This window comes from Rhinoderma darwinii, chromosome 12, assembly GCF_050947455.1.
Source record: "Rhinoderma darwinii isolate aRhiDar2 chromosome 12, aRhiDar2.hap1, whole genome shotgun sequence".
Taxonomy (NCBI): domain Eukaryota; kingdom Metazoa; phylum Chordata; class Amphibia; order Anura; family Rhinodermatidae; genus Rhinoderma; species Rhinoderma darwinii.
The window spans coordinates 74,194,003-74,220,414 of NC_134698.1; the positions used below are offsets into that span (position 1 = coordinate 74,194,003).

A 26,412-nucleotide genomic window follows, 5' to 3' on the forward strand; every position below is an offset into this window, starting at 1 on the left:
CACAAGTATTAACCCTTTACCAGCTCTCCTGTGAGTTATAATGGGTTAAGTAATATCTCTCACTCTCTCCTATGTTTCTTGCTCACAATGATTAACTCTTCCTTCTCCACACTCCTTCCTTTCCCTTTTATTTTCTTTCTATTACACACCAGTAAGTGCTGATACGGGGAGTGTTGAGCTCCGGCCGCCTGCAGTGTGGGTGCAGAGAGGGCAGGGGTGACCTTTGCCCAGGGCAGTGTCATTAGGCCAGGTGCAGTGTGGGGCACACATAGGCAGTCATGGAGCAGCAGGCATGTGCTTCCTCTCCTCCTGTGTTGTGTATATACACAGCGCCGTATATTCCAGGCAGGGTACAATGTTAAAGAGCCACCACTAGTCGCCCCCAGTGCTCCTCAGTCTCTGGGTCTTTTTGTCTCTGGTGCAGATTAAACGTCACGTCCGTACTTGAACTTGAATTTTATCCCATTGTACAGAGGCAGCCCCAGCCATAGAGAGACAGAGAGCTCCCAGAGAACCAGGACTCCGCCATCTTCACCATGAAATAGTCCTCCCCCCAGTGCCAGCCAAGTGGAGCAGTGCAAAGTGCTGGCCAGTCAATTGCAGGGCAGTGCCAGGCTCAGCGCTAGCAGCAGACACTCACTCACTCTCTGGTGGCAGCAGGGTCAGCTCCCCCTCTGGCATTCTTTTTTTTTTTTTTTTCCTGGGCAGTCACTATTATTTTATATTGTATTATTTTGCATTTTATTTTTGCATTTATGATTTTTTTGCATTGCTATTTTTTGCATTGATGGGAGAAGTGCCATTGGAGTGGGCACAGTCTTTTGGTAACTTGGAGGAGAAGTGCTGCTGCTTCCTGGCACAGAGGGGGCACCCAGGTCTCCTGCTCTGCTGAATTTTATTATTAAATTATTATTTTTTGAAGAAGAAGAAGAAGAAGAAGAAGAAGAAGAAGAAGAAGAAGAAGAAGAAGAAGCACCAGGAGGAGGAAGAAGAAGGAGATCAGAGAGCAGGAGGAGGAGGAAGAAGAAGGTGCTGGGAGAGGAGGAAGGAATCCCCCGGTTGTCTTGCAGATCTCCGGGCGATGCCACTGTAAATGCCACTGCAATGTCCCGTCGCAAGCAAGGGAACCCGCAGCACTTATTACAAAGGGATATCATTCCACGTAAGTGTCTGCATGGTCAGGGGGCACAGTGCTGGATACTGGGAGGCTTCAGGGGATCCTGGAGGAAAAGTTTTGCACAGGGGGGAGAGAGTTGGGAAAGTTCCAGGAGGACGCATGCGATTCCCTTCTTCTTTTTGACAGTGTTGCACATTCCAATATCCCTCTCCATTCATTTTAGTGTCATCCCCTATCCCCTTGTATTATGATATGAGTGGAGGGAAAAGCTCTAGGGTCTGCAGATCTGATGAAACACATTGGCCTTTGTCCCGATCGGATTGCATAGATCACTCTGATCACATGCGATTTAGCATTATTGCAGAGCAGCTAATGGTTTGTTATGACTTATACACAATATTTATTAGATCAGTTATAATGCACAGATTGCATAGATCTCTACATACCATGCAATTGAATATGAGTAGGTTGCAATGCAATAACAGGTTTGTTATGTCACAACCAATTGCATGCATCACTTTATCCAATGCAATGTGTAATAATTCTCAGTGATAAAATACAGCACAGTGGCACTTAGTGCAACCAAGTGCAATCTATTCAGTGTGATATTTCCAGTGCTGCCTGTGTTAGATCAGGGCATTGGCAGGACCTGGTTTGTTATTGCATATATTATAATGCCCACATTGCATTCATTACTAATGCAAATGTCTCGTTGTTAGGGTTTTGAGGGTTCTTTAGTGCAGCCAGGATTATAATCTTGCACTAAGAGGTTATAGAGGTGCAGAATTGTGCAGGACACTGGAGAGAATAAGTGGATCGTGTTATATTATAAAGACCAGATTGCACAGACCACTTCATACAATTTAATCTATTCCAATTTGATGACTATAATTAACAGTCACAAGAATATTATTATAAGTCTTACTGTGCAAAAAGTTGAGGAGATTGTTATTGTAAGAATCAGATTGCACAGATTAATTTATACAATGCAATGTGTCAATATTATTATTATTCTTTATTATTATGATTGTTATTAGTGTAATGAATATTAGGACATTGCACAGCGCTGGGCGGCTGTAGACATGAATGTGCAGTAAAAAGTTGGAGGGGTAAAGGGGGGGGCGATCATGGGGAGGTAGGACCTGGGCAGGACAGGCTGGGGGGAAAGCTAATGACAAACACATGGTTATAACAGAATTACAACTGCCTGGTTGTAAAATGGAAATGCAACCAAACTGGCAGCAGAGTCTGGGGAGGGAGAGGGGGAGAGAGAGGAGGGGGTGCTGGATCAATTTATTAGGAGGGGAGAGAGACTGGAGATGGGACAGAGATCTCTCTCCCGTAGAGCTGGCACCCACATGTCCTCCGTTGCCTCCATGTGGGTGCTGTAAACATGGCAAAAAAAGTCACTGGGGAGAAGAGGGTAATAAGGCCCATGCGGGGAAAGCAGGGAAGCAAGTGTCAGCTCTTGCGGTTCGTATAAGCTATTAAAAGTTCAGACTATGTATTAAAGGCCGTATACAACCCATGTGTGTGATAAATCTCCTACAAAGGGCATAAGGCACCTGTAAAATCATAAACTGGCGCAGCTCTAAATATAACTGACGGCAATTCTTCAGCAATTACAAGACGGTTGTAATAGGAATATATGGAGATTATAAAATATCAATGCCCGCCATAAGTGTGCCAGTCACCTATAACCATATAATGGGGGAAAAAAAGTAAAACGTTGTGTGACCAGGTTAGTGTTGGCACCCGGGAGCTTGCAATCTAATTGTGACAGAAGTGATGAAACACCAGGAATTTTATATATATATATGAATGCAGCACCGAGCTTGTCAGAGATAATGGTCTCCTGTACGGCCCATTATAAGTTTATACGTAAATGTGCAGGTTTGTTGTTGTGTCGTGTTGTTTGTGCGGTGTATTTTGAAATTTTTTATAGATATTTAGAATATCAAGCTCCAGCTGAGACGTATTGACCTTATATAAATGTCATGTATCAATATAGCGCTATATCTGTGTATAACATGATAATAAGGTGCTGGATTTATGCTATATACCCGGGCATTGAGCTTTAATATTTATATATACATGTATCAATGAACATGAGGTGCTATCCGATCTGAAATGGCTGTTTGTAGTGGATAAAGAAGGTAGGTGGCCGGTTATTAGGGTCATGTTCATACAAGGGTTGTATTCATACATGGGGTACATGAGGACAGGACTGTTTTAATAGATGGGACCGTATTGTGGTCATATATGGGGACAGGACTGTGTATATAAATGGGAACAGGACTGTGGTCATAAATTGGGTCAGGACTGTGTTCATACAGGTGGACAGGACTGTGTTCCTATATTGGGTCAGGACCGTGTTAATACATGAGAACAGAACAGGACTGTGTTCATACATGTGGACAGAACAGGACTGTGTTCATACATTGGTCAGGACTGTGATCATACATGGAGACAGGACTGTGTTTATACATTGAAAACTTGTGGACCAGACTTTGTTCATACCTGGGGTACATGTGGATAGGATTGTGGTCATCTATGTGCTTATACGCAGGAGTGTGTTCATACATCTGGATAGCACTATGTTCATATCTTGGGTACATGGGTTCAGGACTGTATTGATACATGGGGTACATGGGGACAGAATTGTGTTCTTACATGGGGTACTTGGGGACAGAATTGTGTTCTTACATGGGGTACATGTAGATAGGATTATGTTCAAACATATACTAATACGCAGGAGTGTGTTCATACGTGTGGGTAGGACTATGTTCATAACTGGGGTAGAGGGTTTAGGACTGTGTTCATACATGAAGTACATGGGCACAGAATTGTGTTCTTACATGCGCATAGGAATGTGTTCATACTGTTGTCATACATGGGCTCAGGATTGTTTTCATACACAGGGTCAGCATTGTGTTCATACATGGTGTATATATTCACAGGACGGTGTTCATACATGGGGTCAGGATTGTGTCCATACATGGTGTACATATTGACAGGACGGTGTTCTTACATGGGGTCAGCGTTGTGTTCATACATGGTGTACATATTGATAGGACGCTGTTCTTACATGGGGTCAGCGTTGTGTTCATACATGGTGTACATATTGACAGGACGGTGTTCTTACATGGGGTCAGGATTGTGTTCATACATGGTGTACATATTGACAGCACGGTTTTCTTACATGGGGTCAGGATTGTGTTCATACATGGTGTACATATTGACAGGACGGTGTTCTTACATGGGGTCAGGAATGTGTTCATACATGGTGTACATATTGACAGGACGGTGTTCTTACATGGGGTCAGGATTATGTTCATACATGGTGTACATATTGACAGGACGGTGTTCTTACCTGGGGTCAGGATTGTGTCCATACATGGTGTACATATTGACAGGACGGTGTTCTTACATGGGGTCAGGATTGTGTTCATACATGGTGTACATATTGATAGGACGGTGTTCTTACATGGGGTCAGGATTGTGTTCATACATGGTGTACATATTGACAGGACGGTGTTCTTACATGGGGTCAGGATTGTGTTCATACATGGTGTACATATTGACAGGACGGTTTTCTTACATGGGGTTAGGATTGTGTTCATACATGGCATACATATTGACAGGACAGTGTTCTTACATGGGGTCAGTATTGTGTTCATACATGGTGTACATATTGACAGGTCAGTGTTCTTACATGGGGTCAGGATTATGTCCATACATGGCATACAAATTGACAGGAAGGTGTTCTTGCATGGGGTCAGGATTGTGTTCATACATGGTGTACATATTGACAGGACGGTGTTCTTACATGGGGTCAGGATTGTGTCCATACATGGTGTACATATTGACAGGACGGTGTTCTTACATGGGGTCAGGATTGTGTTCATACATGGTGTACATATTTACAGGACGGTGCTCTTACATGGGATCAGGATTGTGTCCATACATGGTGTACATATTGACAGGACGGTGTTCTTACATGGGGTCAGGATTGTATCCATACATGGTGTACATATTGACAGGACGGTGTTCATACATGGGGTCAGGATTGTGTTCATACATGGTGTACATATTGACAGGACGGTGTTCTTACATGTGGTCAGCGTTGTGTTCATACATGGTGTACATATTGACAGGACGGTGCTCTTACATGGGGTCAGGATTGTGTCCATACATGGTGTACATATTGACAGGACGGTGTTCTTACATGGGGTCAGGATTGTGTCCATACATGGTGTACATATTGATAGGACGGTGTTCTTACATGGGGTCAGGATTGTGTTCATACATGGTGTACATATTGACAGGACGGTGTTCTTACATGGGGTCAGGATTGTGTTCATACATGGTGTACATATTGACAGGACGGTGTTCTTACATGGGGTCAGCATTGTGTCCATACATGGTGTACATATTGATAGGACGGTGTTCTTACATGGGGTCAGGATTGTGTTCATACATGGTGTACATATTGACAGGACGGTGTTCTTACATGGGGTCAGGATTATGTTCATACATGGTGTACATATTGACAGGACGGTGTTCTTACATGGGGTCAGGATTGTGTTCATACATGGTGTACATATTGACAGGACGGTGTTCTTACATGGGGTCAGGATTATGTTCATACATGGTGTACATATTGACAGGACGGTGTTCTTACATGGGGTCAGGATTATGTTCATACATGGTGTACATATTGACAGGACGGTGTTCTTACATGGGGTCAGGATTATGTTCATACATGGTGTACATATTGACAGGACGGTGTTCTTACATGGGGTCAGGATTATGTTCATACATTGGCAACATAGGGACAGGGATCTCAAGACTCTGAACACGAGGAGCTGACTGGTGATGATGAAGGGAGACGGGAGTCCAGGGCTCAGCTCATTTTCCCGCCCCCTGCTCGGGCTTCACAAGCGGCTGCATCATCTCCCTTTCAGCCTGGCCCTTCTACCCTTTAAAAAATAAAAGTGTAAAGACTCGCATGGCCCTCTTACCCCCAGCACTGAGGTGTCTGCTGAACGCCTGTGTCCAGGGGAATGAGGAGAGGGGAGAACCGGGGAAGGCAGAATATTTATGGTAGATTTTAACAAATTTAAATAAATAAATATATATAGGGATATATAAGGGACTCTCTCCCCTCCCCTGGCTTGCAGGGGAGAGCTGCCTGCTCTGCTACAATCCTTTCCTTCTCTCCCTGTACAATAATTCTTCCCGTCGTATTGGATTGTTTTTTTTTTATTTTGCAGTTTTTGATATATACGTGGTTTTATGTGTTTTTGGTGTTGTTTTTTTTAAGCAGAGAAATGGGATTGCAGCTGTCTGAGGAGAAATTGCTGCTCTATTTTGCACTTGGTGTAGAGATCTGCTCATATATTTCTGGGGGCAATATTTAGCTTTGTAGAGCAGGTGTTCCTCAAATCGTACATTTTTTATTAGCTTTTTTTTGTTTTTGCATTTTTTTGTAGCACCATGTTTGTATTTAAATTTTGGATCTCTGGATTATATCATTAATGGAACCTTTGAATGCAGAGGCCTGTTATTTTTGTTGTATTTTTGGGGTGGGTGAGGCATCAGTGAACCCTCAAAATATGTCTAGGATGCAGAAGGACATTAATCAGGTAGGTATAATTTTTTTTGCTGTTTACATCTCCCTGATTTTAGGACTATTGATCAGTGATCCAGAAATGACATCATTGGAGGCATTTGAATATTCATGAAGTGCGTTGGCAGCCGGCGTAACCCCTTCTTTGCCACATGGTACACCCTGTCACTCTCTAGTGCATATAGGTTAATGCTTTCTGGTCTGGTAAAGGCCATGAATAATGCAAAAATTTTGCAAACCCATTGAAATTTTTTGTGTTATGTATCCTATATCCTCTATGGGGTCTTTTTGATAGATGTTATGAAATTTGACATACAGCGGCTATTCCTGCATCTCTTCCAGGAAAACCGTTTCTTGACTTGATCTCCAAGCAAAGTCTGGTTTGCATGAATATCATATACCAGCGCCAGTTGTAGAGTGCCAGTCTCTCAGTGGCACTGTAGGTTAGTATAGGCATGCGTGTTGATTTTTGCAATGCTGCAATGCGAATTTAGATACGGGAAAGTACAGTAGTCAACTAGGGTTAGGGTATCCCCCCCCTCCCCTTCCAGGGATTAACAAATTATGCAAATAACTTAAAAAAAAAAAGTACAATGGGTGTTGCATACCCAACGTGGAGATATAATAGGAAAGAGAACGTGTTGGGGTTTGTGATATATTTGCAAGTTACTGAGACATTTAAAGGGACCTGCTACGTCGCCTATAATGAGTTGTAGTATATTGATTGTATACAGCGTACGCTGCTGCCTGGCTTCCTTATTGTATAGATTAGATTGACATCTCCTGAATAAACAAGACAGTGACTGGCCTGAGACCTGAAAACAAGTGATCCCCAAAGCAACGTACAGGTCTACTGGGGTACACGTACTGGTGGGGCTGCAAATAATATATTATAGCCCGATATGTAATAAAAAAATAATTCTAAACCGAAGGGGTGAATGAGGGAACGCGTCCATGTTGCAGCATGAAAATACCTGCAGATGTGGTGGAGAGAGCAGTCAAACCTGTTTTTATTGTTTATTGTGTAAAAGCCCTCTGGTTTGTGTTATATAGGAATCTGGTGACTGGGAGAGAGCGCTCTTCTGCATCAGATACATATCACCTTATGGGCTTGCAGTGAATTTGGACAAGAAATTTAAAAAAATCTTCTACATGCGTGCGATGAGGATTGTGATTGTTGTCGTGTTTTGGAAATAAGTAGTTAAGAGCAGCAAACCACAGAGAGATTGGTGACCTGTCTGTAATAATCGCTGAGGAGCTATTACTGATACTCAGGCCTACAGTCATCGTCACAGCCCCCAGTGTAGATCCGGAGACCCCATAATACTGAAATAATGAGAAAACCTTCAGTTTAGTCTATACACATGACATGGGAATGACTCAATTGTATATATTCATGTATATGTGTCTATGTATCTGTGTATGTTTATACTTGTGTGTATGTGTCTATATGTGTGTATGTGTGTGTATGTGTATATATATGTGTATATGTGTATATGTGTGTATGTGTATGTGTATATGTGTGTATATATATGTGTATATGTGTATATGTGTGTATGTATGTGTGTATATGTGTGTATGTGTATATGTGTGTATGTGTATATGTGTATATGTGTGTATGTGTATATGTGTGTATGTGTGTGTATGTGTATATGTGTATGTGTGTATGTGTATATGTGTGTATGTGTCTGTTTATACTTGTGTGTATCACTAGCTTTGTATATATATTTATGTATTTGTGGGTATCTATCTATCTATCTATCTATCTGTCTATCTGTCTATCTATCTATCTATCTATCTATCTATCTATCTATCTATCTATCTATCTATCTATCTATCTATCTATCTATCTATCTATCTATCTATCTATCTATCTCTCCCCCTCCATCTATCTATCTATCTATCTATCTATCTATCTATCTATCTATCTATCTATCTATCTATCTATCTATCTATCTATCTATCTATCTATCTATCTATCTATCTATCTATCTATCTATCTATCTATCTATCTATTTCATATCTATCTATCTATCTATCTATCTATCTATCTATCTATCTATCTATCTATCTATCTATCTATCTATCTATCTATCATCTATCTATCTATCTATCTATCTATCTATCTATCTATCTATCTATCTATCTATCTATCTATCTATCTATCTATCTATCTATCTATCTATCTATCTATCTATCTATCTATCTATCTATCTATCTATCTATCTACCTCTCTGGATATCTATCTATCTATCTATCTATCTATCTATCTATCTATCTATCTATCTATCTATCTATCTATCTATCTATCTATCTATCTATCTATCTATCTGTCCATGGGTTCCCATTTACATATGATATAATTATATTAAATATGATTATTTAATTTGCACGCTACCTGTGGATTACCTCTTGACAGCAATTAAAGTGCATCGTCCTCCTTTCATTTTCCCCTCTTTATTTAATATATAAGACACTTGAAGTATTCTAGTGTATAAATGACATAATCTCAGCCTTAAGATTTCATCAGTGAGTGTGTGAAAAGATGGCAGATTTTCCCATGAGATGACAGGCAGCAGATATTTTACTATATGGTCTGCATCATGTAAATTCTTGTCATTTAATGTATTAATCATATATTTTTATAGTGAAGTCGTTTTTTTCCGTAAACATATATAACAGCCTTGTGAAGTGGATTATAAAGGCTGCTAACCCCTTCATTGCCAACAGGTAGCGGAGCACAGGAAAATGATTGTGGTTGGGCGTCTCTTGTAGTGCAGGAAGGAACCTCACTTGTATGCACTAAATATCTATGCATAGATTAAAATTTTACATGTGATCGCTCCGGTGGCTCGTATTTTGCAGATTCTCATCACATCATCAGGCTGTGTACAATTTTATAGGCCACTCAAAAACATCCCTTTCAAATCCCATCAATGTTTTTGAAATCTTTTTGAAATTTTGTTTGCACATATTTTGGTTTTATTACCAGTTTACAAATAGTTCATTCTAGATGTGATGTTGTGGTGCATTATTTACGGGAGTCTTAGGGTTAAGGCTGAGATTTGCTGCGTTTTTATCAGCGTTTTTGTATTTTATTTTTTTTTGGTGCAGCCAGATGTTACATTAAAGTTTTTGTTAAAGTCTTTTTTGGAGGGCAATTTTGTGGTCAGCATTCTCTGGGTATGGTGTTTTCTTCTGGCATTTTTTCCCATATGTTTTTTTTTTTTATATAGGACTTTCAAAAAGCATGTACAAAAAGACACTAAATAAAATTTTACCAAAATTTTTTCATGTTGTTTAAAATGCCCAAAAATATGTGTGAAGGAGGCCTTAGTCCAGTTTTTTATTAGACCTAGCGAATCTGCCCTCGTTTCCAGTACTGTGTAACCAGGGGCATGTGTGTGCAAGGTGTGACAGAGACAGACGGGGTCTCGAGGATAATGATCAAAGTTTTAATGCAGCCCAATATGGAGATATATATATATATATATATATATATATACATATATATATAATTTTTTGTTTTCTAAAGGGCCAGCCATTGCTTGTGGCTCCCGATCACATTGTCTATATATATATATATATATATATATATATATATATATATATATATATATATATATACAGCATTAACAATGGCCCTATGTAGATTATGATGCTTGTTGTTTTTGCAAATAGTTTTGAAAATAAACTTGCTTCAGTGCATGGTATTATTTTTAAGCTGCACATTTCAGCAGTGCCCTAAAGGCAGATAACTGACAGACTCTGGCTACTAGGGGGAGCTCCGAGCCTGCAAGATTGTGAGCTGCTGGTTGCAATTCCTCCGTAGTATTTTTTACTGTGAAATGTTGAAATCAACATACAAGTCTGTTTACTGCTGCAACATCTGAGGCACAAAGAGAACATTTATTTATGCAAATCCGACCTGTTCTTGTGATGCTTTTGTCCGTACCTTAAATAACTGCGTCCAGTCCAGTAGGGTTGGGGGGAAGTGGGGTGTCAAAGTTTACAACTATGTCTTCATTAGTCTATGGAAAGTACTGTGTATAGATTTCCAACGTTATAAGTGTGTTCAAGTGAGCATTTCACCTTTTTTCATATTTTATTTTTGAGATATTTTTGAATTACTTTTAATTTTTTTTCTTTAATTATTTAGAATTATTTTTGATTTACTGAATTATTTCTGATTTGTTTTTGAATTATTTTTGAATGACTTTTTGTTTAGTGAATTATTTCTGATTTCGTTTTGGAATTATTTTTGATTTATCTCATTATTTCTGATTTATTTTTTAATTACGTTCTCACAATAATAATAGGCCTAACCTTAGTTTGGGTCATGTTTCAATGCACCCATCTCTTAAGAAATTTTGTGATAACCCCTGATAAACTGGCAGCCTTGTGGCAGGTTACAAGATGCTACATCCTATTGTACTGAAACGTAGACGCCGATCTATTCTGCACTATTTCCCATAGGCAGATAATAGCCTGCAGCACTATCCCAAGCATTAGAAATAGCCTGAGCTAAGCCATTGATTCCCATATTCATTTTTAGGGTGCCTGGAATAAGGGGGAGACGTGTGGAATTACCCTTTGCAATGAACGCAAGTTTTTTGCTAATCTGCCAGAGAAATAAATTAGGTCAGACAAAAGACCTATGCTGTCAAAGGAGCTTTCAGTCTAAAATACAGGGTAGCAGAAACATATCTGATTAGTCTTGTACTTTACTGAACATTTCTATAGGGCCCAGAGGAGACCTGCAGACAGTATACACATCTTTTGACTATCCCTTAAAATTTCAGGGATGGGGGAGGGGTGGTCCCGTTCCGGCACACAGTGAGAATATTGCATGTGGTAATTTAATTCATCACACTTAATTCCGCAACGTATAGTTTGTATGGAGTGATTGCATTTATAAAAAAAAATAAAAATAATTAAATCCTTACATTTTGTTTTTGAAAAACCCACCGGAAACCTACACACTGCGAAGCCATGAAATTGTTCAAATTAAAGGAGTTGTTCCCTATTGTAGTTTACTTTATCTATGTCAGATAAGCAGTTAACAACTTAAAATGCGTTGACTAAAATTTCTTGTTTCTAAAAAAAAAAATTGAATTTTTTTTTTCAAAAATACCATAGAAAATTTGGATTTGCCTTGTCTTAAAACAATAGAAAGAGATTATTATTTTTTCAATATGATTTTTTTCTTTCTTTTCTTTGCAAATTACATGCCGAATCCTTTGCCCCCCCTCACTCCTCCTGAATATTTATAGTTTCAATAAACGCTTTTCAATAAAGTATATTTATATTTTCAATAAACCTCAGATGTGTGTTCCAGCAACTGGTCACAAACTGTGAGAGAGTCAACCTTTTAAAATACATCCCACTAAATTACAAGCTCTTGAAACCATCTACTTATGCAGATATATTTTCCTATAAAACTGCAAAAAAAATTAAAAAAAATTTAAAAAAATCAAAAAAAGTTAAAAAATGTATAAAAGAAAATAAACATCTATAAATGAATATGAATAGATACAAAATTTGATGCCAGAATTTTTACGCTCATTATTTCCTTGCTATCACCCCGCTTATCGTCTCTATATGAGTTTAGTTTTGGGTCGGTATTAAATTAGAAGAGACTCAGATATGAAATTTGGCATTTATACCCAATTGTTGAAATGTAACGGGGTTCTTCATTATTGCAGCTCAAATAAACGATCAGAGAAATCTAAATTTGTCTTTGTTATTTTGGTACTAAAAAAGGACGCCACCTTTCTCAAAAATTATTTTCAAAAATTACGAAGAAAAATAATTTTTAAAAAAAGTATTCATATTTACTATAATATCTATTATTACAGTTTTATCTGTTTTATTTTTTGGGGTTTATATATATATATATTACCATACACCCTACAGATACGGGACAGTATTTACCCCCATACAAGGCATCTTATATTTCAGCCATTCCACCCTAGACCCGGACACAAGTTTAGCTCATATGACATTGTTGTTCTCAGGTATTTTAATTTGCATTTGTTATTTGGCTATTCCACAGCTTGAAACTATTTTATTTTTTAGTAGATTTTTTTTTTTTTTTTTTTTTAAATTTCATATTTCGGCTGAATTTTTTTTTTAATTGTTGGGCTTAATTATACTTAATCCTAAATGCTACTTAATATTCCAGATTATTTTTACTTTTTTTATTTTTATTATTTTATCCCCTTAATTGGTTAAGTGGCATGTAGTGTATTGCTCTGTGTAATCTGTCCTTCCAAGCCTGAAGTGGCCAAAAATTAAATTTTCCATGCAGAGCAGTGTAAAATGACTTCCTTTAACTATGTCAACTGTAATCTTGATGTAGATTTATATATTCTTCAATCCCAATATATTCCCTTTATATTCGAACCAAGTTTTATCTGTTGTTTAACCGTTTGTCAGCATCTTCAGTTTATAAAACAATCTCAATGCGTTTGAATCCTGCAGCATCTACAGTATCTAGGGAATGTGATTGATCTATTATTAGAATACATCCAGGTGTAGCAGAGCTGAGTTCGTTATTTGGCACATTATTTATTATATATATATATATGATTTTACATAAGACTGCACCTGTAGACTTTAGAGCACCGCAGTTAGACCACTTATTTCTAAATACATTGGCTACCAGGGTATGAAAAACCTATGCTATAATTTTAACGCAGGCACTTAACATAATTGCCTAATAATGCAGCTCCTAGGAGTTAGGTGACAAATTCAGCTCTGCTACATGATCCCATATCTGTATAGGTCTAGGAGGGGCAGCGGAAAATCTTTGTGGGTGCAAAATGGAAAAAGAAGTGACTAATCTCTGGCCGTATTGGTAACCTGTGTAGGGTATTGTATCAGTGCAGGGATGGGGTGTAATTATGGCTGGCAGAGGGTTAAACGGCATTTTTGACTGGACTTGGTTCCTAGTCCCTAAAATCCCCATGTAATTCGACATGTCGCCTCTTTTTGCTAAGTTGTAACCTATGGGAAATAATGTAGAAATGTAATGCAAGTAACTACATTCTATGAACAGCTTTTCAGAATAGAGCAACAGTGTATCCAGATGTAGCAGAGCTGAATTTGGCATTTAACTCGTTAAGGCCGAATTGTTTGTGCATGGCGCATATCTTTGAGTTCCGATCATGCAGTAGCTTTACCTGCAGTCCTATGTAAAACCGTAGAAACATTGTGCTAAACAACATACCCAGTTCTGCTGCATCTGTCATTCATTTATCAGGAGTACCCCTCTACTCCATCTCAGCCTATTAGCAAATTTAGTTACACAATCAAAGTAAGCCTCTGATTGGTTGCTGAGATTAGCACAACTTTTTTTTTACCTGAATCCTGTATTTTTGTTTTTTATAAAAAGTTGCAACAATATCATAATTGTTTATTGAGAGGATAGCTCGCGTTATCAGTTTATATCACATGGCGGCCATGACTATTATTATTAACGCTGGCCATTTAATTTACTATATCCGCTTACGGCCTGTGTCCCTACATGTGACCCTAAAGAGCATTTACCCCCATATTTTTTTTTTTTTTTTTTAAATCCCCAATTAAATATAATTCTTTCAGCCGTCTTTTCTCAAGTTATTCTTTTCTATTCACTGTTACATCTGTTTCGGGAAAAGCTGGGAGACAACCAATATGGCCGCCACTACAGCCTGGGTCACTACCCCGGTGACAGCGATAATAGCGGGCCGATAGTATGTCACCCAGCTTTCCTAATAACACTTGTATATGATGTCTGATGCCTTTAAGTGATGTTAATGAGCCTATAAAGTAATATTATATTATGTGATATATTTATTGTATCCGCCTGGATCCGAATATTCAAATACCATGGTAACCAGACTTGTGAAGCGCCTTGTCCGCCTCGTGTAAAAATATGACATATATTAGGAACATGGGAGACACCAGGAATCCATATTTTATTTCTTTTTTGACAGCTTTGTGAAGAACGCGCTCGGTAAAAGTAACCTACAGCGCAAAACAGGGTAAACAAACCCTATTTCCGGGAATTTTTTGAAATTTTTGGTGCAGCTCCGTCCTGCCTATTATCACTAGCAGCTGGTTAGGCATCCTGTCAAAAAAAAAATCCATTTAATTTTCTTATATAAGCCTCCTCAGTCTTAGCGGTAATATTTGTTTAGACTAAAAGAGTGAGGACATTTCATGCAAATGTCGTGTTCTCACTTGAATCGCGGAAAAAAATAATTTCATCTGCCACAGTTTCGACTTTTCCTTGCAATTAATTACAACCCTGAGTAATCTCGCAAGTGATAAACCGGCTGTTTGTTGTCTGGTACAATTCAAGTTACATTTTGGAGAGGATGCGTCATATTGACTTCATATTGGCCGGTTCGGTGGAATTTTTTTTTATTTTTTTTATATATATTTGTGTTTTTTTTATGTTGTTTTTGTTTTTTCTTGAATACAATGAGACATGTGAAATGTAAATAATCCGGATACAGGTATGATCTTAAGTGATATGTACTGCCAAGGGCATGCTGTATCTCCTATGACGGGGAGGATGAGGAGGGGGAAGGGGGACGTTACAGGAATCAGCAGCTATTAGGAGACATCTATCTGTTTTTAGACTTGTTTATGCCATTGATAGCTTTAACACAAATGTCCTCAGGCATGCTTTATGGGTAGAAAAGGTTGTCTGTTACAGTGGATCAGTATGTGGACAAGTTCAATTATCCTCTGGTAGGTTAACACTCAGGTATCTGGGAAGCTGAGGCTGAATGTGACTGTGCCGTCAGTTTGCGAAATAGACAGTATTTCCCTTTAAGAATATATACATGGCCGCCATTACAGCTTCCATAAGGTTGTCACCAGCTTTTCTAGACTCCGGAATTTCAAAATCGCCTAGTAAAGCAGGGATAGAGCTGCAAATATAGGCAGATTTAGTGTCTAGAAATTTGTGTGACAATTCCTATGATCATACCCAGCTTTCCCCAAAACACAAAAATTTGGTAAAACGGCCTTTAACAAAAATTTTATTTGATTGCTATTTAGAAATAATTTAGTTCAGTCTTAGATTCTCATGATTTCTCGTGTGCTCCATTACAGCCGAACAGCACCATGTCGGAACGGTAATCACAGATGAAGATGACGGTCTCCACATCCCAGAGCCGGGGACCATCAGCCTGTCCGGCAGCGGGACTGACCCAGACTTGTTAACATGTGGACAGTGTCAAATGAACTTCCCGCTGGGAGACATCTTGGTTTTTATAGAGCACAAGAAAAAACAGTGCCGAGGTCCGAGCGGAGGCTGCTATGAAAAAAATCTGGATAAAAGTAGCCCTCCGCCCCCATCTCGCTCCGAGCTCAGGAAAGTGGCAGAGCCGGTGGAAATCGGTATCCAAGTCACGCCCGATGAGGAAGACCGTCTTCTCACACCTACGAAAGGAATTTGCCCGAAGCAGGAGAATATTGCAGGTATGGTGCGGAGCCATTTTTAATTTTTTGTTGTTGCTGCTCTAGAGATGGTGACGTTGTCTACAAGAAAGGGTCAGTGTGTACAAGACGAGGGCTAGTCAGTGTTCATACGTTTGTATTAAGACTCACAGACATACATCCAAGACTTGGCTCCAGATTAGGTTCAATTTTGTAGAATTTTTGCAAAATTTTTAGATTTTGCCTAATTTTTTTCAGTTCTTTAGATCTAACTCCGGATTCACACGAGCGTGTTTGGTCCATGATATACAGTCCGTACGTCGGCCGCATTTCCCGGACCGAACACAGTGCAGGGAGCCGGGCTCCTGCCATCATAGTTATCTATGGCGCTAGGAGTCCCTGCCTCTCCGCGGAACTACTGTCCCGTATTGAAAACATGATTACAGTACGGGACAGTTGTCCCGCAGCGAGGCAGGGACACCTAGTGTTATAGATAACTATGGTTCTAGGAGCTCGGTTCCCGGTCCGGGAAATACGGCCGACATACGGACTGTATATCACGGACCGAACACGCTCGTGTGTGAGGCTTCTAAAGGACAGAATTCATCATCAATTACTCACTCGCAGTTTAATATATGGGAAAATTCTTTCATTATAGGATGTGGTGTCAGGGGTCTTACATAGCCCACCCAATGTTCACAAATTACCGAGACGTAATGACCGCTCTCCTGACATGAAATAACAATTCTGGCGTATTTTTTCTTAGAACTTTGCATAGTGCTGATCCTCTGTTATTTCTTTTGGAAATGTACAGATGTAGCCGTCTCTATCTTGACTTTTAACGCATTAAATACACAGTGTCAAGAAACTTTAACTTGACTTTCTTAATGGCTTTTGTTGTGTGAGATCACGCTGCAGCAAGTTATCAGTCAGGGTAAGAACACACACTGCGTAAACACTGAGGATTTTCCGCAACGGATCACTTGCGGTAAAAATGCAGCGTATTACAGTAGCAGCAGTGTGGGTGGGATTTCAACAAATCTCGTCCCCGCACTGCGGAAAAATGCATGTCAATTAATGCTGCGGAATCGCAGCTCATCTGTTGCGAGTTTTCCCTATTGAATTCAATGGGGTGCTTAAACCCGCAAGAAAGTGGTGTGTGTTGCGATATTTGCGGCGTAATCACAGCGAATTCGCTGCAAAAATTGCAAGTAAGAAAATAAAAAATAAAGTTATACTTACCCAGTGTTCCCTACTTCTCCAGTCCGGCCTCACTGGATGACTTGCAAGCCATGTGACCGCTGCAGCCAATCACAGGCTGCAGCGGTCACATGTCCTGCAACGTCATCCAGGGAGACCGGAGCGGACGTCACAGGAGGGAGGGGGTAAGTATGTGCGATAATTTACACAGCGGAATTTACACCCGAAAAAATGCACCACAGTCTGGTGCGGGTTTTCGGGCGGCATCCCCTGTGGTGTTCAGGTGCGCAGCTTGACTCAGCGTATCCGCCCTGAGTACGCCGTGTGTGTTCCTACCCTCAAGATAAAGATGGCTACATCTGTATGAATACATTTGCAAATGGCGTTTCCATTTCCCATTGTCAACGAGGTGTGTCCCTACACAGTCTGACCCTATCCGAACAGTGCTTTCATTGTCATTATGTGGAGACACCCTCTATAGATAAGGGCAATTGTAACGCTCAGTTACCACTTGATTCATAAATTTCCAGGAGGAATAACAGAGGAACGGCAAATACAGAGTTTAGGAAACACTTTAGAATTGTTATTTCATGAGCAATACAAGTATTTACTAAATCAGACATGTCAGGAGAGCCAACAAGTCCTCTTTAGGCCTTGTTCACACGAACGTGTCCGTGCGTTTTGCACATTTACAGCTCTCAATCACTAATGTTGTTAAAATTGAGCCCCAAAAGCTGGAAGGAAGGGTTAATGCACCCCTATAGATGAGCATACGTCCATGGAGATCTATGTAGGCATCCATTTATATGGGCAGGATATATGTAAATAATGAAGAGCGCCCCCTACATCTCTGCAGCTTCAAGTTCCCAAGATCATCGCTCAAGGGTCGAATTAGCAAGCTAGTTATTAAATTTGTATTTAAGTCGCTGGCCATTGAGAATTAAGGGGCAGTGACTAGCCCTTTGCCAGGGTCTCCATGTCTCTGGCGTAGCCGGTGGCACTGACCTCTCCTCTTCTCCCAGTTATATGTAATAAGCAGCATTTTAACAAGTCGTTTAATCATCAGATGAAAGCGTCAGTATCTTAGTTCTTATCAAGTGAAGTTGCAGCTTTCATCTGCCTGGCACGGATACTCTCACTACCTTATGAGTCTGAAGTTGCATTGATTTGCATGTTAGAAGTCGGAGGATTAGCGCTAATCCTAAACCTATTTATACTGGAGCCTGTGTGAAGGAGAGTTCCTTTTTACGTTTTCCTAGAATGCAAAACTTGCCGTCTCCTCCTCGATGTAGGAATCGTTTAACCAGATAATTGAGGAACCCGTTCCCTTAGTATATAAGAGGTAAAGCTGCGGCGTGTTGTTAGACTACAACACCCAGCATGCCCTGAGAGCCGGTGGCAATGCCCCCTCCTCTTAGTTTCCAACCACTGGAGAGCCACAGGTGGCAGACCACTGATTGCCAGAGCATGCTGGGAGTTGTTTCAGAATAGATAGAGAGCTAAATATTGCAAACCATTGATGACCTCTCTTCTTTTGAATCCGCAAGACCTGCTGGGTGTTGTAGTCCCAAAACAGCTGCAGATAAGGGTGTAACTTGAAACTCCTGGGTCCCAAGGCAAAATCTATAACAGAGCCTCTCATTTACTATATGCCATTTATAACACTGGTATTTTCATATGAGGCAGAGGGGCCTTTGGGCCCCCTCAGGCACCAGGGCCCGGGTGCGACTTCTACCCCCTATAGGGTCCTGAGTGCAGAGCCACTAGTTGCAGACCACTGATGACCGCTCCTCTTTTTAGTCTGCACAATAAGCTAGGAGTTGTAATTCCACAAAAACTGGAAAGCCACAGTTTGCAGACTACTGATTATAACCTCGCCTAATCTCAGAATGCAAAACATGTTGGGAGTTGTAGTCCCAAAACAGCTAGAGAGCCCTGAGTTCCTAGTTTGGGGCTGTCAGGGCATGGTGGGAGTTGTACCACAATAAACGGAGAGCTGAAGACTTCAGACCATTGATGACCTCCCTCTTTTAAGTCTGCAAGATATGTTAGGAGTTGTAGTCCCAAGAAAGCTAAAGAGCCAAAGACTGCAGACCACTGATACCTTGCCACTTCTCCACTTGTAGTACATGATGGATATTTTAGTCTCACAAAGGCTGAAGATACAGACCACCGAGGGTCCCTTCTTCTTCTTCCTCCAGTCAGGCCATGCTGGGAGTTGTAGTTTCCCAATAGCCAGGCCCAAGTTGTAGACCACTGATATAAGGACCTATGGTGCAATGTTATTAGAGATTGAAGCTTTTTTTTTAATGCTGGGATTTTTCACATCCCGTCTAGTCCTTTTGTAGAGAGAGACCGGAGACGGAGGTCGTCGCTGCGCCTGTCTATCAGGCCATATAGCTCCTGTGACAACAGAGCAGAGGCGAGCGTTTCTCCCAGCATGCATTGTACAGATTACTATTGTTAAGACGCGGCTAAAACACAGTGTCAGATAATAGAAGGTGTTTTATGGAGCAGCATTATGTGTATTCTCTTATGACTGATATTCTTATTTCTTCACCTCGCTGTCTGGGAGTCTTGGCTTCTCCCTCCTCTCTTGACTATATGAATTCTTGGAAGCAGAATCTGCGATGTGCTCACAACACTTTTTTTTCCAAGAGGCTTTTTCTTCGTCAGGACTTTTCTGGCAACGATTTGCTCGCTAACTTTTAAAGCAATTATAGGTTAATCCCCATAATAGTAGCAGAGACTTGCTGAGTCAGCGATAGGAAAATTGTTTTGGAATTTTTTTATTATTCAAACTGCATAAAAATGTCTCTAAACGCTTTTATGACGGGAGCATTAAGTAGTGAATCTATAACATTGCATGTAGCAGAGCTGAATTTGTAGCGTCTTTGGGGTTGCATTATTTGTGCACTACAATCGTACAAAATAACCATGAATTTACCAACTCAGCTCTGCTACGTCGGAATATTTTAGACTCAGGTTTATGAAAGAGGATTTAAGAACAGGTGTAAATAGGTGTAGCAGAGCTGAATTTGTTATACATCATTTGTGTCTAGTGATAAAACCTCTAGAAGTTTTTTCCTGCAATCCTATTTAGAATAATGAAATATTGTGATAAATTGACAAATAACAAACTCATCGCACCTACATCTATTTATCAGATTACAGATATCGGTACAGCTAAATGATCATTTGTCAGATTGTTGCCATTGTTTTCAAGACTTATGAAATATCTAGGCTCAAGTTCTGACAATCTGTTAAATACTGAATTGTACTTCTCTCTATTCCATTATTGGGATATTTAGTCCAAAGATTGTTTTCCTCTGGACCAGGCGGGTGATACTGGTGCCGTTCCTGCATCAGAGGACCCACACGGTGGCGTAACTACCGCTGTAGCAGCGGCTGCTACGGGTCCCGCAGCATGAGGGGGCCTGCGTCGCCCGCCGGCCCGGGACCCCCACATGGCCGGAGGCTCCGCTAGCAGCCGCTATGGCTGCTACAGCACGACGCCACTGAAGGGTTTGTTCCTACAAAAGACATGTATCCCCTATCCACAGGATAGGGGATACATGTGTGATCGCGGAACAGGGGACCGAAAGTTCCCCGAAGATCTCCATGACAAACCTCGGGCTTCCGGAGTTTGTCGGCAGCTCCATAGAAATGACTTGTGCACCGGTCGCGCTTGTGCGCATGCGTGACCAGCGCTCCTTTCATTTTTATTGAACTGCGCAGACTCCGGAAGTCCGAGGTGTGTCATGGAGAACTTCGGGGGACTTTCGGTCCCCCGTTCTCCTTATCGCTGCCAGCGATCACACATATATCCCCTATCCTGTGGATAGGGGATACATGTCTTTTGTAGGACAAACTATAGGCCGTTTTTTTGGGGGGGTTGGGGGCTGTATGGCGTTACCTACAGGGGGGGCTGTATGGTGTTATCTACAGGGGGGGGCTGTATGGCGTTATCTACAGGGGAGGGCTGTATGGCGTTATCTACAGGGGGGCTGTATGGCGTTATCTACAGGGGGCTGTATGGCGTTGTCTACAGGGGGGTTGTATGGCATTATCTACAGGGGGCTGTATGGCGTTATCTACAGGGGCTGTATGGCGTTATCTACAGGGGGCTGTATGGCTTTATCTACAGGGGGGGGCTGTATGGTGCTATCTACAGGGGGCGCTGTGTGGCGGAATCTACAGGGAGGCACTATCTACAAGGTGGGGTTGTTTGATACCCAGGGGAGGGGGGCCCCCAGTCAAAAGTTTGGTATGGGGCCCAGTCTTTCCTAGTTACGCACCTGGACCAACATATTGTAAAATTCCTTTAATCCGGCATCTGATAATCCGGAAATTCTGGAACAGCATCATAATCTTAAATTTCACAAGACCCAAAGTAGTTAAAGTCTGCAGTTCAATAATCCAGAATATCCATCAAGTCCCATTAATGCCGGATTAAAGGACTTTTTTGGCTTTTCAATATAGGAATATGAAATCACGATCTGCCTGTGTTTTTGGGACAATTGACGCAGAACCGGGGAAATTATCTGACCCCCTGATTGTGTCGGGATGGTGATGCAGAAAGGTGCAGGGTATTCTGGGCACGGGAGATAATCATTACCTCTGGCATATAGAAAGCCATTTGATTTACTTTAATTATTTTGTTATAAATGGAGATTAGGTAAAGCTGTGTATGGCCGCGATTTACTGTTGAATGGGATGGTCGGATTATCCCTTTTTTTAAGGCCTGACAGCTAATTATCAGCGCTGTCGTTAGCTAAATATGTCCCTGTTATTTCTGTATACCATGATGGGCTTTATCTGTAACAAGGCAGCTCCCTGACACTCATCATATCTGCTTAGGATTCTTAATAGACAAAATTCCCGTCATTTCCTTGGTTCAAAGAAGCTCTGCGGCCGCGTGCGTGTGTGTCAAGCTGGATGCTGTGAAGCTTGGCATGTGTAAGGTTTGCACGGGCGTCCACAGAAGAAGGCCTGCGGTGACACCTGATGTCGCTGCCACTAAAGGGAAGCCGCGGTGCAATTACAGGAAGGGCAGATCACCAAACACAGACACACAGGCCAATTAAAAGGACAGGAGAAAGTCAAAATGACCGGACCCCTGACAAAACACCAGGCCAAAATCTGATGAACCCATCTTACGTCCAATGGCTGTGCACTTTTGTAAAAAATTATTGTTCCCTGTTATCAGCCATTTCAGGCTGACTGTAGTGTTCTTCAATGTGATGATTGACGTGAACTCTAAAAAAATCTCCATAAATGATCACTAATTGATGTCATATTATTTCCGATTTGGACAACCTCCAAAAACATTGACTTCCATAGGAGTGAATGATATTAGCAGCTTATTATAAGAGGCACTTCATAAGATGATGACATTAAATGTACCGGCCCTTTAAATTTTACGGCGATCACAGGTACAAGGGTCTGATTTGGAGCTAAATGAGTGACAATGACTGATCATTTGTGCTGCTATCAATTATTATAACTTATTCATATGAGACCATCTTCTTCATGGTAAAGCATTTATAGCTCTGAAAATACCAAATATTTAAAGGGCCGGTCACCTACAGTCGGCATCTTATCATGGCAGCATTATATGAAGACCTACTGAAAACTCACACCTATGTAGGCCAGTTTTTTCTGGAGGTTCTTAACACTTTTTTTGGACTCCTTGTTAATTGTCCCATTTAGGTGCCATACAGTGAGCCAATACTGATAACAGGGAGCAATAAGAGAAAAGTAGAGATAAATTAAAGTTTAGGTTCGGTGTCCCTTTAAATGTTTGACCTCCAATGGGTTTTAGTCCAGGAATTAGTCCTTAAAAATATTTTAGATGTTTCCTTCTGGCCCCCACGTACAGTCCTGAAACCACCCACACACGTTTTCCCCGTAGTGCTAAAGACCTGACATTTATGGTATATTTAGAGCAAGGTATGCGGTTGGGACTGAAGGTGTGTCAGTGGCCGTCTGTCACACTTTTAGGGTATGTTCACACGGCCTATTTACGGACGTAAATCGGGCGTTTTTGCCCCGAATTACGCCCGAAAATAGCGCCTCAATAGCGCTGACAAACATCTGCCCATTGAAAGCAATGGGCAGACGTTTGTCTGTTCACACGAGGCGTATATTTACGCGCCGCTGTCAAATGACGGCGCGTAACTAGACGCCCGCGTCAAAGAAGTGACCTGTCACTTCTTTGGCCGTAATTGGAGCCGCTATTCATTGACTCCAATGAATAGCAGCGCTAATTACGGCCGTAATTGACGCGGCGTTCAAGCGCCTGCACATGCCGGTACGGCTGAAATTACGTGGATGTTTTCAGGCTGAAACATCCCTGTAATTTCAGCCGTTACGGACCCCCGCCGTGTGAACATACCCTTACAGTTCAGTTCCATAGAATAGATTAGATAAGGGCCCCCCCCCCCGGGTCATCACAAGGCTGCATTCTTCACAATGGAATAACAGGCTGAATGGTCACTGTTCACACAGTCCCCGCTACGCTCACCAGGAAATATTCTCTTAAAAAATAAATGCCGTTTATAAGCTCAGTTGCTCATGCTGGTATTTTTGTAGCCGGGTGATATAATTATCGTCCAGAGCTCAAGGACGACACTAAAGTTCATTCTATGTTTTCTTCTTCTACATCAGATAAACTGAAGGTATTTTTATCTCCTTTCCCGGCCACGTACGCCCTCGAATATATTATACGATGAATGTTTTTGCTTTCAATTTTTTTTGAAGAACTCACTCAGTATGGGGTTGTCTTTTTTAGATCAGGTACAGTCCTTCGATGTGTGGAGTACATGAGAAGTTCACTAGTTCGAATAGAGAAAGATCGGGTTAGGGGACTATGGGTTTTGGGTCAGACCATACTCGGAGTTGTAGTTCTACGAGAGGTGGAGTAGGGCCATTGACCAGTTTGGGTACCCACATGAGAGGAGTGGGGATTGTACATTTGGGATTGGACTTCAGGTCATGAGGTATGAGTATAGTTCTGGAAAACAGACCTGCTCAGGACTAAGTTGGAATAGTAATGTCTCTGGCAGATAAGGAAACTTAACGCTTGTCTGCTTCCTTATGTCTCATAGGCTATAAGGCTGGATTCACACGAGTATGTTCAGTCCGTAAAGGACAGAACGTATTTCGGCCGCAAGTCCCGGACCCAACACACTGCAGGGAGCCGGGCTCCTAGCATCATAGTCATGTACGACGCTAGGAGTCCCTGCCTTGCTGCGGGACAACTGTCCCGTACTGTAATCATGTTTTCAGTACTGGACAGTAGTTCCACGGAGAGGCAGGGACTCCTAGCGTCGTACATAACTATGATGCTAGGAGCCCGGCTCCCTGCAGTGTGTTCGGTCAGGGACTTGCGGCCGAAATACGTTCTATCCTTTACGGGCCAAAAATGCTCGTGTGAATCCAGCCTAATAGAGAGTGGCTACCTATGCAACGGTATCGGGGGACTGGGTCATAAGACTGATGAGGGTACTTTCTAGTTATATCAAGTCAATTGGCCAAGAATTATTCCGAATTCTTGTCATTCAGCGGGGCAGGCTTGTCTCCTCTGCTCACTAAGGAAACAAAAAGCTTGAGAAGGTAGAAGGATAAATCCGCAAGACAAGGGAGAACATGTACAGGAACAAGAACGATTATTACAGATTGTCCAATCACAAAACCAAATCTCTACTCTTTCCTGCCTTAATATTCATCTCAATAGTCGTACGAACAATTCCACATCTCGTTACAGTTCAACATTTTGAGAATTTATTATGCTCACCATACTTGAGCCAAAAATACTATTTTGATCAGAGCTACCTCATACTGACTACAAATTGTCAAAGGCGTCCAATCGTTTCCGACAGATGAACCAGATTTGGTTTTGTTACCATAGAGGATCACTATGGGTCATACTAGTCCAATTGGTACCCTTTAGTTGCGTTAGTCTATGATACTGACCATTACTATGACGTTTGTGTATTTCCTCCAACATCACAAAGAGTTGAGGTGATTCACAGGAATGCGTTCTCCACCGGTGCTTGGATTATGTGAGGCACCAGGATTTTGTGTGTGCCAATGTCAAGCAGCAGCTGAAAAGGGCCCATATTTTTTATCTTTGCTATGATGCCCCCAGATTCTCTCTGATCCATTATTCCCCATTATATTGAACTGTACGTCACTATAAGTGTCTATTCATAAGTCCTATAGTCCAAAAAATATGGTGCTAGAATGTTTTTCTGCATATGCTCAACGTGCTGATCAAGGATGGATGGAGCGTTTCTAAGGCTGTCCATACATGATTGGGGCCATGGGTTGAGAACCAGGTAGAACTAAGTATCTCAATATTGGGAGCACTTTCAATGACTGTAAGTTAATAGTATCACGCTCGGAGATAATGTAGTGTCTCCAGCTGACCAAATCTTTCCCTGTTCACTACTTAGGGGATCGAAGGATGGTCCGATGTCCCACCAATCCTGCATGTCTATTATCACCCTTTGTTTTCAGTCCATCCTTTTCGATTGCTAATGTCCATTACTCCATAAGGCCCTCTTCACATGGAGTTTTTTGCATCGGAAAAATCTGCCTCAAAATCCCTTCAGGACATTTGCCACATTTTTCGTGGCGTTTTTCAGCCGCAGCCATTGAGCGCCGTGGGCAAAAAACGCAGCAAAAACCGCTTTCTCTGCCTTCCATTGATGACAATGGGAGGTCAGAGATGGAAACGCCCGAAGAAAGAGCATGTCGCTTCTTTCTCCCGCGAGCGTTTTTTACCACTAGCGGGGATAATAACGCCTCCGTCTCCTATTGAAATCAATGAGAACCAATTTTGGGGCGTTTTTTTGTTTTTTTCTGACGCGGTTTCCGCATTAACATCACTCCGTGTGAACTAGCCATTAGTTTGTCTGGGGGAAAAAAATTATACAGTATCTATATATGTATGTCTTCTGCCCTGGTACACTATGTGACCTCACCTCTCTCTGCTTGTAAAGGAAAGAGGTTCTGAAGGGGC

At 41.2% G+C, this 26,412-nt stretch overlaps 1 protein-coding gene across 3 annotated transcripts in view; it reads left to right on the forward strand.

Moving 5' to 3' along the window:
• Window positions 1-428: 428 nt before the first annotated feature.
• Window positions 429-26,412, forward strand: part of BCL11B (BCL11 transcription factor B) — an 86,581-nt gene continuing 60,597 nt past the window's right edge. Inside the window, exons 1-2 of one of the 3 annotated variants that reach the window (XM_075844062.1) lie at window positions 429-1,162; window positions 15,858-16,226. In XM_075844062.1, the coding sequence (XP_075700177.1) occupies window positions 1,105-1,162; window positions 15,858-16,226 (427 nt within the window). In that variant the 5' untranslated portion in view covers window positions 429-1,104. Of the gene's footprint in view, window positions 1,163-6,336; window positions 6,766-15,857; window positions 16,227-26,412 lie in introns of those variants that run through there. The other 2 variants (XM_075844061.1, XM_075844063.1) reach the window with 2 other exon arrangements.